The sequence below is a fragment of the Netta rufina genome (assembly GCF_964035555.1).
Source record: "Netta rufina genome assembly, chromosome: 2".
NCBI classification, from domain to species: Eukaryota; Metazoa; Chordata; class Aves; order Anseriformes; family Anatidae; genus Netta; species Netta rufina.
Window position 1 is genome coordinate 124479045 of NC_140124.1, and position 18006 is coordinate 124497050.

General features: G+C 39.4%; 1 protein-coding gene across 2 annotated transcripts in view; it reads right to left on the minus strand.

The window, feature by feature from the left end:
* Positions 1–18006, minus strand: part of SLCO5A1 (solute carrier organic anion transporter family member 5A1) — an 82624-nt gene continuing 64618 nt past the window's right edge. For both annotated transcript variants that reach the window (XM_084306953.1, XM_084306954.1), the window contains 4 exons: positions 17280–17439; positions 11360–11601; positions 10350–10414; positions 1–8304 (listed from right to left, as the gene is read on the minus strand). In XM_084306953.1, coding sequence (XP_084163079.1) covers positions 7859–8304; positions 10350–10414; positions 11360–11601; positions 17280–17439 — 913 coding nt within the window. In that variant the 3' untranslated portion in view covers positions 1–7858. The remainder of the gene's footprint in view (positions 8305–10349; positions 10415–11359; positions 11602–17279; positions 17440–18006) is intronic.

Genomic DNA, 18006 nt, shown 5'->3' on the forward strand with positions numbered 1-18006 from the left:
TTATTTCCAAATATCAAGTATTCAAGAGTTTGTTTTGTAAACACATGTTTACAACAGATGCTGACAATAGATTTCATGAAACAATGTGTTACACAGCTTTAAAATTATTCTAAGCTCTGCTGAGAAATAAATATCCATTAAAAATCCCCCCATACAGGAGCCTAAAATATGAAGAAAAAAAAAAAAAAAGAAAAAAAAAAAAAAAGCATAACCAATTAGTCTCTTTTTACCACAGCACAGCACCCACACACTCATACAGTCAGACATACTCTACGAATTTCCTTAATACTCTACACATTTGCTTAATAATTAGTTGTTGGTGGTTTTTTTTAAAAAAATAACTAAACACTTACAGGCAGTGTGCCCACTCCATGCTCCTAACATGCTACCCAGATTATTTTGTTGCTGTTCTGCTTAAATCATTTGGTAGAGGTATGCACTGCAGCTGAGGGCAAAACTCCCATTTGCTCAAGTGGAGGAAAGAGCAGGTCTGTTAGGAGGAAAGCCTTCACTGAATCATGGATCACAGTGACTCCACATTCTTTTTTTGTTGTTTTTCTTGTTTGTACAGAAACAATTCAGGATTATTTTGTACAACTGTTTGCTTTGACATTTCCCTTTATGTTTTCAAAAGTACCTTTGTTAAAAGAGGTAAAATTTCTGACCTACCAGTCTGAGGTGTACCTCTTAGTGCTGTTTAGGACACAAATGCCTCCTCTGAATGAGCAGTCCAGACACAATAACACAAAATAATTATCTTTCAGAATTCAAAATGGAAAGGCAAAATATTGCCTGAAAGATACAACAATCAAAAAACTGTTTTAAATCTGAGCTCCCTTGAAAATTGGCCTAATTTGGCCTTTTTCCATTGGTGCAACTAGAACTTGTTTTTATTCCACCCCTCTCTTTCTGATATTTCATGGAAGAACATTAATAATTCAGATCTGAATCCTCATTTTAATACAAACTCTTACTAATGTTGCCTGGTTAAGAGGTTCCAGAATTTCCTGTCATTCCCATAGCATTTATTTTCAGTCTCTGCATATGCAGAGCCACTAAATAAAGTAACATTCTACAGAAGGAAGAATACATCCTACATGAGATTTCTGTGGTCTGTATAACTTCTACATTAGCCATTAGTGCTGAGTCAAATCCTATACTGCCTCCTAAAGCGACTTTCCCACAGAAGAGCTAGGCAAAATTGGACCACTAGGAACTATAAACACTGTCTTTGCTGGAGCAGTTCCAGCCTTTAAGAATGAAAACACATGCAGTTGCACAATTGACATGTTTTGAATATGTCATTTAAGTCATAGTGAATATATCATAAAATACTTCAGTACCTATTAGCACCACAGTGTTGTTTAGCCCAAAGATTATCAAGCTCACTTTTCCTTGAGCTGACCAATGTTTTGGATGCTTTTTGTAGCCCTTCATGAATTCCACAGCTTTTCACCTATTCTATATCATGAGAAAAAAATAATGTTACAGGATAACATTGTGACAGCTAATTTGAGACAGAAAAAAAAATAAAATACAGTATACACAATGGATAAAGTAATCATTAGAAGAGTAGAATGGAACCTGAATAAATAAGCATCTATTTTACTGAAACCAGTAAAAGTTTGGAGCTACTTCGAACTTGCGGAGCTAGACCTGTGTTTAAAAGGCTGGATTAAGTCAAAAGAAAATAGTTTATCTGAAGGATTGGAGGCTCATGGGTTTATGCTAAAAATTATGGTTATTAACTACATCTGATTACAGATATTGGATATGGATATTACCAGCTGTCCTCCTTACTTTATGTAGCATACTCTGGGAAAGGATAGGGAAAATTTTCTTTCTGAGGATCAGCTAAGATTTCAAAGCTTTGGCCATGTAATAGTATGCATTAGTGCAGTAACGTATTCAGTAACAAAGTTAAGGAAGAAGAATCACATGAATTTTGGCCATATCTTTTCTCCACAGTGAAGGCTCCCATTTCTACTCTGTGACAATGTTTACCTTTTCCAATTGTTATTTGTAAAATAAGATGTTATATATGAAAAAAAAGACAAAAACTTAATTCTATACCGAAGAATTAACGTACCATTTTGATGTCAACTGCCTGTTTTCTAAACAATCTGAAAGATAAAAATCTCTCTAAAATCAAGTCCAATGTGAAAAACTTGAAATATGTTGATACAGACTTAATCTACAGCCAGCAAACACTCTGTTCAAAGCTATGCCAATTCACATTGCAGTTGAGGTAAATCTCTGTTTCCAGGTGTTTTAAACCCCTGGAAAGCAGACACAGCTGGATGGCTTCAGCTGTGGGAACCCATACAATGCAGCATAACATTTCCTATGCCGTTATAAAAGAGAGAGTATTGAGAAAAGAGACAAAGATAAACATGTTAAGGAAATATTTTGTCTTTGATCTACAAAAGCAGAAGTACTAACCAATGATCAGAGTATAAAAACTAAACAAGTGCTTTATGTCGCTTAGTTCACATATACTTGCTAAAGTGTCAGTTTGTTAAGGTCCAACACAAGGTACTGGCCCAGTTCTTCAGCCTCATTGTCAGACCGATGAGGCTGAGAATCTGGTTCCAAAATTGCAGTAAGACACTTTGGACCTATTTATCATCAGTTTTATGTCAATATAACGCCATGAAGAGCTGTGGTATTATACACACAGGAAGTGTAGTAAGGCAGCAGTAATTCAGGCAATTTGGGGGAAAATCTGCAAGAACAGTACAGAAGGTGCTGACCCCTCTCCCCAGCCATGTTCACCAGAGTTCCACAGAGCAGACGGTGCTCTCTTCCATATGTGGAAGATACTGAAAAACTATCATTTGAACCTTTAGGTCCAAATTCTATGAAAGGGCACAGTCTTGAACTGTCTTTATGGCCAGAAAGATGCCCTTATTTAATCTGTATCCACACATAATACCTAGATTTACAGCCAAAATTCATAAAACATATGAATGGTGTGTTTTGTCATCCAGATCTAGAATATACCTTTGAGCAAGTCCACAAAATATTTTGAATGCTAACGTGACCATTATCTGAGATGATCTGACACAAGCCATCTCTGGCTGGATTAGGTGATATTAGATGACCTCATCAGGGTGGCAAGTTGACTTGTACCTCTTGCTCTGGAGCTAGATAACTCTACTGCCTGGTGTAGACATGCTCATGATGTCCTCTGCTTCTGTATGCAGACTATTAATTTCCCTCACTGTGTAATCAATCCTCCACCCCTACCTTTTTCTAGTTAGAATTCTAGTAAAAAGTTTTACAGTTTATATCACTGAATGTTGCTACTTAGAACTGTCTTATATTTGCAACTGAAAACTTCCTTCACTGCCAGATATAGAAGTAGCCACATGTGAATGCCACAGGGAAGTACTTGAGTGCTACTTTGTGCTATTCTGGCGAAAATGATCACTGAATCCATGGGGAAAAAAAAGACATCTTAGCATAGAAATTACCCCTTGGGTAAAGGAACTCCTTTCTGAATGCACATGGGATTCAGTCCAACACCTATATACATGCATTATTTTTAAGTGCATCACTTAACTATATAAACTTACAATGTATTTAAGTGTTCTGTTGGATCTGAGCCATAATGAATAAATAGTTATGCTATAAATTTATGAGCTATATTTAAAAAAAAAAAAAAAAGCAAGCATATATGTTTGAAAACACTACACTCAGTTGTTTGTAATTAATTTAGGAGCTTTCAAATATATTTCTAATATCTAGGAGGAGATTTGTTCTCCTAGTTCACTTACAGAACAGCAAGTTCTGAAGAACAGCATGTTATTACGTGTATTTTTAAAGGTACAATGGCTGGACAAAGAGCCGAAAGCTTCCAATTACATATCAATTGCACCATAACATTCAACTCATTTCTGGTAGCTGTTTACACTGTGCTGAAAGGATAGCTCCAAAACACCAGTTCCAAATTATACCATATTATATCCAGTATGCTCATGAGGAAAAGAGGACCAGAAATGCAGGGCTTTGCCTAGTATTGGAACTACAGGCATTCACTCTCCAGCTATACCAGCCAAGACCACAACTGGAAGCTCTACAAACTACTCTCCTAACAGTACTGTGCTCATACGCACCCAAGGCTATGGCTATTCCCTTTCTAAAATCTTCCCCTTTTTAAGGAAACATGTATGAATGAGAGGCTAAGCCAGGATGGGAGGATAATCTCTTCAGTCATTTTTTCATGTATCATTCATGTATTTCTCTAAACTAGGAATAACTGGTGCAAGAGGAATTTAGGCAATCCTCATAGCATGAAGCCTCCCTGGGGACTTGTAGTTAACCTCTCTTTGTCATTGCTCCATATTATCCCTGGCTGGTTAACTGCAGGTAGCATACTTTGCCTACCAACAGCAGCGTGTGGCTGAACAGGACCCCTGCCTTACCTTTTCTTGTGCTTGCTGCTAACCAAAGTTAAGCGTTTGTGGGTAGAGAGGAGGAGGGCAGCACTTATAACAAATTAAACCAAAATGACTTCAGAACTTTACATTTCATGGTCAGGCAGTTTCATGACAACTCTGCTTCCTTCAGCAATGATAGCCTCCGAAAATAGTGTTTGCTCAGCAGGTCTCAGTCCATATTTCAGCCAGTGTTGACAACACTGGAATTGACTTCTCTAGTCAGTTACTGTTTTTACCCTGCATGCCTTTATTGGCTTATTTTAGACTGTTACAGCTTACTCATAATAAAGCCTCCTTCAGGAACAAATCAAAAATTGGCCAGAGGCTGGGTTTTCTTTCCTTCACAGGATGCTGATTTAATTACATGATTTTGTAGAAATATATTGTAATAATTATCTATATCAAAAATACTAAAGGATTTTGATGTTATTTTTGCTAAGCATATAATTTTGAAAGGAAAATTAAAAGGCTACAGAAGGTATGTAAACACAGGTTTTTCAGCATTTCCAAAGGGAGCATCTTTCCCTCTACATTCCAATTTCTCAGACCTTTTTTTTAAAAAAAAATGAATGTTTTTAGAAGTTGAGGTGTCAGGACATCCTAAAAAACAAAAGTTCTCAGTTCTGACAAGCTCTGAATTCCTTTGAAATCAGCTCAGAAGCTGCAGCAGTTGCAGATGTGTCACTTACATAACTCTCATTCTCTGTCATCAGTGTTAGCTCCTGACAATCCTACAAGCCTAATCTGCTCTCACTTGTTATTTGTATGGAAAAGACGTGCACACAAGGCATGAAATAGAGTAAATCGGGAGAGATGATTCATCTCCAGCCTCTTTTTGATTCCCTAAATGCTCTGTTTCTGAGGTATTTGAAGATTGTCTCTCTTCACCTCATCCCATACTGATTAAAATGGGCAAGTGATTAAAGTGGATGGGTGATGGGTTGCAATTACATTTTGTCCTACTACTTTGCCTCAAATTTTGCCATGGCATGAATTTCTTTGTGCAAGAAGCATTAAAAACTGTAAGAGAAGGAGACACTTTTAGCATCTATTCTGATATCCTATGGAAAAAAAAAATGTACCCTGTACCTTTGAGCCAAGGAAATTTACTCCTCGAGATGAGAAGTATAGAAGCTAATGTCTCAGGTGGCACAAGCTGGCTAGGGTTTTAAACTGTTTTAAATGTGGGGTTTAAACATAGGGTTTTAAACGTGCTTAGTGGCTGCACAAACAAACAAAAAAACAAAATATTGACCCTGAAAACCTGTTACTATGTACAGAATAGCAGGAGGTGATTTCAATTATATTCCTCTCTGCTGTATGTTGGGGTAGAAGCATCAGAGTCTGTAGCCAGAGTGGAAGTCATTACAAGTCACATAAATGGACTGAGACACTGTGAAATAAGCAGCCAGCATTTCAAGCAGGGGAACCAGCCCTGTGGTTAAGCCCATATGTTGGTCAAGAAGAGACAGGAGATAATGGAAGGCAACCAGCAAAGGAGAAGGAGAGGGAAATGTACTCTTCCCAGGTACCAAAATGAGTATTGCCTTTAATTTCAAGGGAAACAGGACTTGGTTCCATATAATATTCAATCATCTTACATGTTGTAAATTAAAAATCCAGGAAGAAAATCTTTCTTACATTCCCAAAGTTCTGCTCTCTGTTATTTATTTTCATGCAGGCTCCCCACATGACAAAACCCAAACCTGCCCATCGCTGATTCCTCTTAAAAGAGTGCTTTTAATTTCCTAAACTTCTAAGACTTTCCCTGGAGGGTAAAATACAGCTTTGACTTCCTGATGTCCGCCTGAAATCGTTCTCTGCCCTTTGAGACATCATTAGTACATCAGAAGAAGGACACTACAAAGCCTCCAGAGTAAGATATGAAATGCTAAGTACATTTGATGAGAAAGTCTCAGCATCTCCAGGGGAGAAAACACATCATAGTAATTTGGAATAAGCAATGGCCACTTCACATCCCATGGGTCCATGCTTACAGACAATTTCTAGTCCTAGCTCTTCCCTGGGAGGTGGAGGAGAGCCATGCTTTGCCTTCATGGAAAGCTTTAAATGAAGCTGAGGCAAGTTGTCCACATGTGGGACAAACCATACAACTATGACTTCCAGGGCTTCCTCCACCCTGCCCCAATGCCAGGCAGCAGGAGAGGCAGAACAGGGGCAGAAATGCTGCTGGTGGGGAGCACAGCACCGCAGAGGTGCCAGCAGTCAAGAGGAAAACCTCATGCCAGGCACGGTGGCAGCTCACGTGCTCTCAGCCACCTTGAAGGGTTTCTCTGCTGAGTCCTGGAGCAAGTGGTGCTGCTTTGGCCCCGATCCCTGCTGTGAGGGCTCCACCAGGTCCCACACAGCCCACCAGACATGAAACAGGACCATTAACTCTCCCTGGAGGTTTCTTCACCAAAGCTGAACTAGACTTCTGAAGTGCTGCCAAGCACTTCCTATCAAGCTATAACTGGTTATTTTCTTCTTCAGGAAAAGTATGGATTCAGTACTAATAACAGCCACTCAAATAACTGCCAATATCATTGCAGAAGTATGCATGTCTGGTCTGGTATGTTCATATGACTCCAACATCCCAGTGTTATTACAAATTAATACTGAAGGTTTTTTGTTGTTGTTGTTGTTTTTTTTCTCCAAGCATTATACTTTCCTAGCCTGTGTACTTTGTGAAGAATGACTGCATCCAATTAATTGAAAATTATCATACATTTTGACAGGATAAAGATATTATGTCTCAATATTTGCAAACATTACCTGATGCAGAACTTTTGTATGGCTTAATGTGTTATTAACAGTACTTTAAACCTTATGTTCTTTTTTATTTTAATGCTTATGTCTGAAAATAGCCCCTTTCAAATTGAGTCACAATGATGTCTTTAAAAGCAAACTTTAAACTTAATTTGCTGCACATACAATTATCCAAGTAAGTTGCATAGTTTAAATAAGTTTAGTTGTGCTTTGTAGCAGAACTCACAGTAATTACTCATCTCTTAAAAACACAATTTGCAGATGTGAAGCTGATGATACATTTAAGCATTTTTGTGACATCTAGACATCAACAATATGAGTTTTTGTCACTCTCTCACTGACTTTTGCTGTTCATAATACCTCACCCTTACGTTGATATTAGATCAGAGCATGGACATTTAATGGACACATCTGAAATAATTACAAACACAATTTTTAAAACTCCGTTGTCAGGAAGGGAGAAATAAGAACTTGGGTTGGTTTGAGGTATCCAGCCCTCAGGAACATACTATGGTTGTTTGCATTAAGCTTTGTTGGTTTTTATCATGTGTTACATTTAGATTAAAAATAGAAGGCACAGGTGTTTTACAAGGCGCCATAATTAAGTCAACCAACAAAACTAAACATTACATTACCAAACCAGGGGTCTATATCTCAGCAGTGACTTCTTCCAATGCATTTTCATTTGAGGAATTTATTGCTTCTGAAAAAGGGCCAGGGTATGTCTGTGCTACGCAGTTCATTCCTTGTGCCACACCAATGTCTCCTCGAGAACTGAAGGTAGGGCAGGATCTAGTCCGTGCATAGTTTTGTTGGAGTCCAGCTTGGCCAACCATCTCACTCACAGTGTTCACCGGCGAAGCCCTCCACCTCTGTCTCTGTAGTTGCTCTTCTTTACACTTAATGGAGTACCAGGCCAGAAAAATAAAAAAGAATCCCACAAATTTGAGAGCAGCGGCCAATCCAAAGTAGACAAAACGAAATGAGGTGACATCGTATTCCCAGCAAGATCCTTGTACGCCACAGTCCTGTTGCCAAAGCATGCATGTGGTATCAATAACAGCCCCAAAATAAATTGGAGTGGGAATGTAAGCTGAAATAAAAATAGCGACAGAATTAATATGTGTTAGCATACAGTGGAAGACTTCTTAAGAAACTATATATCTAAGCCAAACAGGCATATGTCAAGAAGTTTTGAGATTTCTACCCTCCTATTCTTCCCACCACCACTACCTATCCCCCACATGAAACATACCACACATGTGACAGTGTGCAAGCAAAGAAGACAATGCAGCAACACCTTACTATAGTTACTGCTCCAGTCTGTGGTCCCCAGACAGCTCTTCATAAACTATGTGTCCCTCAAAAGAAATTCCAGTGTTGCTCTCAGGAAATAAAATCAGCATAGGAACAAAACAAGGTTATCTCCAGTGTTACTTGTTGAACACCCATTATCCATGAGTTGGGAAGCAGTGAGGGTTGCTGCTTTAGATTAAGGGGAGAAACCCCCCAAAACTGAAAAAAGTTTATCTTCCTGGAGAAAGATGGAAGTGGACCACAAAAAAATCAGATTTTCTTTTGAAGAGATCTTCCTCGGAAACAGAAGTAAACTCCTAAAGCTGCTATAACTGCAGCCAGACCCTTATACACCCTGCTCTCCCTGAAAATATTACACCTTTAAGATGAGTCAGAAAGAGCCTGCCCCAAAGACAACCGTTGCCTTACTGACCAGATGCAGCTAGATGGGGCTCCCCTCTTCTTCTCTCTTAGAATAGTCATCATTTGCTCTATACACTTTTGGTAGTAGCTGAACACCTGGACTACATGTTAGGCAGGATTTTAGAAGTTCAAGACCTTGAAAGGAATCAATGTGTGTAAAAACCACTTTTAACATGCTTTTCTTTTTGCTTTGAAACTTTGTGAATCATAGAATATCCAAGTTGGAAGGGACCTACAAGGATCATCGAGTCCAACTCCTGGGTCTCCAAAGGACCACCAAAAAAAAAAAAAAATCAGACCAAGTGTCTAAGAGTGTTGTCCAGATGCTTCTTAAACTCTGGTAGGCTCACTGCTCTGGGGAGCCTGTCCCAGTGCCTGACCACCCTCTCCATGAAGAACCTTTCCCTAACACCCAGCCTGACCCTCCCCTGTCCAAGCTCCATGCTGTTCCCTCGGGTCCTGTCACTGTCCCCAGAGAGCAGAGCTCAGCGCCTGCCCCTCCGCTCCCCTCGTGAGGGAGCTGGAGGCTGCAATGAGGCCTCCCCTCAGCCTGCTCTACTCTGGGCTGAACAAACCAGGGGGCCTCAGCCACTCCTCATATGTCTTCCACTCTAGACCTTTCATCATCTTTGTAGCCTTCCTTTGGACATTCTCTAACAGTTTTATATCTTTCTTATACTGCAGTGCCCAAAACTGCACACAGTACTTCAAATCAGACATTAAGTAACATTAGATACTTATTTTGAAAAAGCAAAGAACTTTTCTTATTTCTGAAAGCAACAAAAATGTGTTTCTAAAACAACAACAAAAAATCATTTTAAGTGATATATAATAACTGTATTAATACATTGTATATATTCACAGGGTGACCAGTGGTATTTCATTTTCTTTTCCAAGTAGCCCTTGTTTTTGTCCTTGAATATGTAACATTATGCGTGGGAGAGGAGAAATTCTGAAGACATACACACTCCTTCTACAAACACTATTTAAAAGACTGATACTGTTTTTGTTTTGTTATCTAACCAGATCAAGAAGTTACCAATAAATGCTTATCAGAAGAAATCATTAACTTGTCAAAAACTGAATCATTTCATGGGGAATGACTATTTTGACAAATCTCTTCTTTTCTTGTGGAATGATTCTTAAATAAAAATTGAAACTGTAAAAAGAAATCTCTTTCTGGGATAAAAATGTTGTTCTGGAAAGTCAGTAATAATATATGTATACATATATACATATATATGAAATACATACTCAACTACATTTTCAGGAGCTATTAATTTTAGGTTCCTGATACAATTAGTCAGGCAATTAATATTCATGGAATTTTAGTACTTTTATGGTACATTTAAGCCAAATATGGCAAGCCTTTTGGGAACTCTGTGGTTTATGTGGAAGCTTAGTGACTGCAAGACTTACCAAGAGTACGTAATAAAACAAACTGCATTCCTAGTGCAAAGGGCCGTTCCCCATCTTCCACAGACCTAGCAGGCAAAAAGAAAACTCTTTTGAAGAAACAGTCAGTAACAGATAATCATTGTAGTATGTTCTGCCTTCATCTCCCAGCTTTCTTTTTTCTGAGCTATAATAAATCCTTGTCTAAATTTCTTCTGTTTAGGTTCTAATATTGTTAGTTCTTATTGCTAGGAAAAAAAATAATGTCTCCTATCCCTGTTCAATCAAAATCTCAATCCTGCCTTTAAATTTTTCTTTACCTCTGTAAGGTAAAGAAGAATCTGATCCAAAACTATTAAGGAATTGGAAAATCCATCTAAAATGTTTTTGACTTCTCACAAGTTTCCTATTATTTCATCTAACCTCTTGCTTTGTTTGCCCTTTTTTTTGCAACCAAATCAAAAGCTTGAACATTTTTCTTTGAATGGACAAATGAACGACACTACCTTTACCTACAAAGACCACGTTGTTCTCTACCCTTATATGACCACAGTGACAACAACGCTACTACAGTACAGAACTTAAAGTTCAAAATCATTAGGAAGAAAAAAGGAAAGATTCAAAAACAAGCATGTGGAAGAAATGAACAATTTAAAGAAACAGAAGAGGATCATTTTAAAACTTCCTTTCATTTGAACTATGAATGATTCAAATATTACCTTTTCTCAATTGCATTTTAAAACCTAAACCATTGTTCTAAGAAGGCTGAAAATTTCTTTAAGAGCTGTATTTTTCTTATGTTTTTATTTGTTCTCTCTTTATATGGTCTGGAAATCCTTGGACATTTGTTTCCTAAGAGTCATTATCATGTCACATATTCTAAATGCAAGAAAGTTTCACCTTATCCATTTCATCCCTATTCTCTTCCCTTGGTAAGGATACATAAGCTTGAAGGAGTTAGGCTGCATTGCTCCAGCCTCTCTGACACAGACACTGGTGAGAGCAGGCACAGCAAAAATACACTAAGGTCTTACCTGAGTGTCACTATGATTGCTGACGGCTGGGCACACGCTGTTATAAGGGTCACAATGAAAAGAAATATCAGGAATGGGATGAGCGTGTTGCAGGTTCTATCACACTTCCCAGAAACAGCATAGCCATTTTCATTCAGGTAGGTTTTGACGATAACCAGTCTGAGCTGACTGCGCTGGCCCACTGTTGGCGGGGTGATAACCTGGCGGCTTTGGACACAGGCACATTCTGTGTAATTTCTTACCTGGGAAAAGGAAACAGAGAACATTTGCACATGAAAAACTTTCAGGAGAAAAACATTACACAGGAACGTGGTACGTCCCATGCAGTCTTCTCATCAGGAATCAAACACTACTTCTCCATCTTCTGCCTCTAACATTATTACCCCAGGTACAACCAAGGCTGCCACTCCAAGGGTTTTGAAAGGCAGCCCAAACTTCGCGTGATAGGACTGCCATTGCTTATGACTACCACCATTTAGGCTGACTGTTATAAAAATAAAAAAAAATCTGGGACACTTTTGGAAAATTCTGCAAAAAACATTCAATCATTTCTGACAAGGAGACTGGAGGAAAAGAGTGTTTCTATTTTTTTACCAAAACTGTGAGGAAACACTCTTTAAACAGTACTGACAATGCCATATTCTGGAATTTGGCAGGCTGTCAGTTTTCATCTTCTAGAGGTATCTTCTGCTATCTCAGTGGAAACCTACCAGACTCAGCTAAAGAACAAAAAGCTGCACTGCACACTTGGAGCCCAGAGACTTTCAGCTGGATGTAGATATGGATAGGATGTAAACAGGTGCAAAAACAGAGAACAAGGGACTTAAACAGTGACACTGGAGGACATGAGATTCCTGACTGGGCAAAGAGGTTGAAATTAGGATGAAAAGATTGTGTAGCAAACTGGCATTTCACAGGCAAAGGGGATTGTGATTTGAGCAAGGTGAAGAAAAGCTATGTCAGAAATAGCCTCCCATCTACTACTGTTTTCTAATAGCAAAGGGGTGTGCAGTAGATGAGAATATTCCAGTATTAGAGAGGATCAGGGCCAGTGTGATGTTAAAGGAAGGAACTTTTGGCTTTTATGTTCACATTCTTAAAACATAGGACCACATGTGCACAAAAGTTACGTTACAAGACCATCTTAATATTGCAAATTTAAGCACTCAGGCATCAGGAAATATCCAAATTAGGGTTGACTGTCAGCTTTAATTTATGCCCATGTATGCAGTTGTGTTATAACATTGCTGTACATTCTTTTTCCATGGTATTTAGATGAATTTCTGAATGAGTATTTATCCAGTAGTTTACCTCCAATTTTCAAAATGTGGCTTCATGTGTTTTTTCCTCACACTTATCATATTCCACTACAAATACAGAATGGCTCATATTTCATATGGATTTTTCTATCACACTTATCATTATAGCTTAACATTTTCAAAAAGGTGTAATTTATCTTCAAAACAGTTATGAGGCACTGAAGTTGTTATCCCTATTTTGTAGGTAAGTAACTGAAACAGATCAAAAGTTTTGGAAATGTGGGTGGCAAATCTGAGACAACCATGATCCCTTTTTTTTCAGAATATTTTTATATTCACAGCTTTTTCTGCCTTAACAGAACTCTTTCTGCCTTTAGATACACATTTAGGCACTTCTGCAAATGACACTTATGTTTATTGCTCATGTCCATTATCCAAAATATGAGGAATACTAAATTAATGGGCAATTGGGAAAAGTTTGGTTTAATGACTGGCCCAGTAGTGTTTAGGAATAGAAGCAATGACAGAATTCAGTTTCCCAAGGCAGCACTCCATTGTCTAATATCACAAGTATTAGCTTTCTTCCTACAGTCCTCACCTTAATCTTCTTATTGCTTCAAAATAGGCACTCTACAGAAAATCTTGCTTCATCAGCAGAAAAAAACAAGTCTGTACACTAAATGAGACAGAGGTCTTATGCAACAGAAATGCTAGAGTACAGGAACATGTACATTATACCAGTTCTGAAGTGTACACGGGCATCCTTTTTCCTGCTTCCAATTTTAAGTGGTTAATTTTGAAAATACTATATATTATAGGCTTAAATCCAAATGTTATGTTAGCAGCATTTTATGTGCTATAGAGTGACACAAACCTACATTTGTTGTTTCTAAAAGTACCCTACATAAAGCATTATTTAATCAAGAAAAGTATTTTTCTATTCATTCTATTCACCTTTAGCTACTGAGTTAAAACTTCAGTCCATGAAGGATCTTTTTTTAAACAATAGTAGGAAATAGTGTATTTCAAAATTTGTACTGATGAGTACATACTACCAAAGTATATCCTACTAAATGAATTTGTAGTGCCAGTTTGATATCAGGTGAAATATAGCAAAGATCAAACCTGTGTCTCAATCCAGTAAAGCACAAATAAGATTTATATAGACACTGAAAGTTAACCACAGGTTCACACTTCAGGCTTTTAAAGCAATTTTCTACTAAAAAACAGAAAGGTACTTTAAAAAACTATATATAGGAAACTAGTCTGTTCTAGGTGGAATCTATGTAGGAACCTTAATTTATGGAATGAATATCCATTCAAACTGAATGGATCCAGTCAAACCTGATAAAAGGCAGTGATGGAACCACCATCCTCCAGTTCACAGGCTGGCTCACAACTGCAAATCAGGAGACTGCGGCATTATAAATAAGCTTTCTGGAAAGTACAATTAAGTCCTTAGAAAATCAATGTTTACATTACTTCCTGCCTTTCTTAATGATTTTTTAAGACAGTTCTGTAATAGAAGAATTTAAGGGTTTGCATTTCTATGAAATGAGCATAACCACACTGCTGTTGCTACTAATGTCAGATCGTATATTTCAATGTTTTTCTGTGCCCATTTCAGGAAACTACCAAATTTCTATGGTGTGATTTAACCAGCAGGATGCCCTCCACCAGTCCAGAAGACAGGGAGGACTGGGCTGTAACAGTCTTCCAGGATTCCTGGACTGGCCGGAAGGCAGAGATTTCGGAGTGCCAACAGAAGAGGTAACCCGTGCTGAAGAGGCACCACCATACAATGAGTTGCCAGAAGACAGAAAGCAGTATGCGTTGTTTACTGACGGATCCTGCCGTGTGATAGGGAGCCATCGGAAATGGAAAGCTGCTGTGTGGAATCCCATACGACGAGTTGTGGAAGCCATGGAAGGGGAAGGTGAGTCGAGTCAGTATGCAGAAGTAAAAGCCATACAATTAGCCCTAAATATCGCCGAAAGAGAAAATTGGCCAGTATTGTGTCTTTATACTGACTCATGGATGGTGGCAAATGCTCTGTGGGGGTGGCTGCAGCAATGGAAAGAGAGCAACTGGCAGCGCAGAGGTAAGCCTATCTGGGCTGCTACCCTGTGGCAAGATATTGCTGCCCGGGTAGAAAACCTGGATGTTAAAGTACGTCATGTAGATGCCCACATGCCCAAGAGTTGCACTACTGAAGAACATAAGAACAACAAAGAAGTGGATCGAGCTTCGAAAATTGAAGTGGCTCAGGTGGACCTAGACTGGGAACGTAAGGGTGAGCTGTTTGTAGCTCGATGGGCCCATGAAACATCAGGACATCTGGGGAGAGATGCCACTTACAGATGGGCTCGTGATCGAGGGGTGGACTTGACCATTGAGGCCATCACACAGGTTACCCATGAGTGTGAGACCTGTGCTGCAATCAAGAAAGCCATGAAGGTAAAATCTCCCTGGAACAGGGGGAGATGGTTAGGGTTTCAATATGGTGAGGCCTGGCAAATTGACTATATCGGACCACTCCCAAAAACTCGCCAAGGCAAACGGTACATACTCACCATGGTAGAAGCAACTACTGGGTGGCTGGAAACATACCCTGTAAACCATGCCACAGCCCGAAACACTATCTTGGGCCTGGAAAGACAAGTATTGTGGCGTCATGGTACACCAGAGAGAATTGAGTCTGACAATGGGAGTCATTTCCGAAACAATCTTGTTACCTCCTGGGCAAAGAGGCATGGTATTGAGTGGGTGTACCACATCCCTTACCACCCACAAGCCTCTGGGAAGGTTGAGAGGTACAATGGACTGTTAAAGACTATGTTACGAGCATTAGGTGCTGGGACGTGGAAACAATGGGACACAAATCTACCAGAAGCCACTTGGCTAGTTAACAATAGGGGGTCTGACAGCCGTGCTGGTCCTGCCGAAACAAAACCCCTACACACTGTGAAAGGAGCTAAGGTTCCCGTAGTGCATATAGGAAGGTGGATGGGGAAGGCAGTGTGGGTTGCTCCTGCCTCGGGAAAAGGCAAACCCACTCGTGGGATTGTCTTCGCCCAAGGACCAGGGTATACCTGGTGGGTCATGCAAAAGAATGGGGATATCAAGTGTGTGCCTCAAGGAGATTTGACATTGAGAGAAAACTAATCTATAATCTAAGTTATATGTTGTAGGAAGATGCTGTAGGATCAACGACAGGTCAACTTTGCAAGGAGCCGGGCAGTGCAACAAGGACTTGAGCTAAGCTGGTGCTGGTGTCCAGACATCCAACTCCGCCTGCCTTGAGTGACCACTTTGGCAGATGAAGACCTAATCATCAACAGTTCTTATGAACATTTTCCAAGAAAGACCTATGGAATGAAAAGATACATCTGCCTATTAATCCTGTCCTGTTAAATCCTTGTCCTGTTAAAGGACAAGGGATAATGATGAGAATGCTTGTATGCTAAAGTATGGGGATCTGAGTGTGACACAAATGTTATGGAATAAGGGGTGGAGGTTGTACTGGGTCTGGCTGGAATGTTAACTTTCCCGGCAGCAGCCCATTCAGTGCCGTACTCTGTACTTGTAGCTGGAACAGCAGTGTTATCACACCAGTGTTGTGTCTACTGCTGAGCAGCAGTGGCACAGCATTGGGCCTTTCTCTAACCCTCCTAGGGGGTGGGTAAAAAAGTGAGGAGAGAAACATCACTAGGGCAGCTGACCTAAACCAATCAAAGGGATATTCCATACCATGTGGTGTCACACTCAGCAATAAAAGGTGGAAACAGGAAGAAGAGGGGAGGGGTGGGCTCTCGTTGAGAAGACGTCGGTCCTCCTCTCGAACACCGGCTGCGTGCGTTGAGGCCTTGCTTCAAGGACGTGGTCAATCATCGCTCATTTGTGGGAAGTAGAGAGTAATTTCTTTCCTCTGCACTTCCATATCGCTTTCATTTATTTTGTTTGTTTGTTTTCCTCCCTTTTTCCCCTTTCCCTTTTATTTCCCCTTAGTTAAATTGTTTAGTTTATGGTAGTCTTTATTTAATTATTATAATTATTTCCCTTTAATTAAATTATCCTTATCTCAACCCGTGAGTTGTTCTTTGCTTTACTTCTCCCCCTCCTTATCTAAAGGAGGGGGAGTGAGAGAGCGGTTGTGGGGTTTAGCTGCCCAGCACGGTAAAACCACCACAAACAGGCAATGTGTTTCCAAGAAAGAGTGGATTAACATCTTTTAATTTCTGGTTACTTGAGCTTAAAGATAATCACTTAGGTTGGAAAAGGTCTCAAGAAGGACATAAGAATGGCGAAGCTATTTTACAAGAGCAGAATAAACAGGCAGTCTTTTACAATGAGATTGGCACAAACACCAATGGCTTTAAAAAGGCCATAATTAAATTTAGACAGGAGTTTAAAACATTTCCTGAAGAGTTAAGTTCTTAACTACCTGAAGAGTTAAGTTCTTCCTTCCATTCAAAGAGGGAAAAACAACAACAAAAATACCAACTGCTCTTAGAAGTAACATCAATGAGCTTGTGAAAAGACTGTATGCTTCGAGGGAGGGATGTTTGCTCTAGAAACAGAGTAGTCTTTGATCTGCTCTGACCCTGAGGAGCTACTCGCTATCTGTAGGTTGTATGTGGGTGGGTGGGTGAAAGACTTACCCCTGTGCTATGGTTTCCACCATTGATGCAGCCAGCTAGGCAAGGATTAAAATATGTAATTCCATCTGATCCACAGACAGGCTCGTACTCATGAATCTTACATCCGCAGTTCACATTACAGCTCCCAGTCAGATTCCTGTGGGCCATGGCAAGAGTGGGACTGAAGAAAGGAAAAAGAGCATACTAGTAGGGCAAGTACCAGTATCCTGCTGTTCAGAAGGAGAAAACATCCTAGCCATTAACTCTGGAACTAGCACTTGATCATTAAAGAAAGGCTGCATTAACTCTGGATCGTGTACATGATTTAAACAACATAGAAGAATGCCCCAGGCATCTCTGCTGTCAACTGAAAACACAATACAAAAATAATCCCAAAGTATAAAACTTTTATGTTTTTGCCTTGGTAAAAGTTTATTTTTTTTCCTGATTTTTCTTTTCTTTTAGATGCCACTACTTTGTATGCCCACCATAACCTGCAGCAATTTGCCGTTAATTACTAATAAAGGCCCCATAAGCGAGATATAAGCATTATATGAACTAATAGGAATCTCTTCCCACATACTAACAACTGTTCAGAAAATTTAATGCTTGCATTATACGTGTATCAGTGATATAAAACACAGAAATCGCTCTAGATCTGGAGGAGTACTGTGCTTTTACTAAATGTCTGTAAAAGAACCACTACTCCACCTCCTTGGATTTTTTCCCAATATCCTGCCAAAAAACA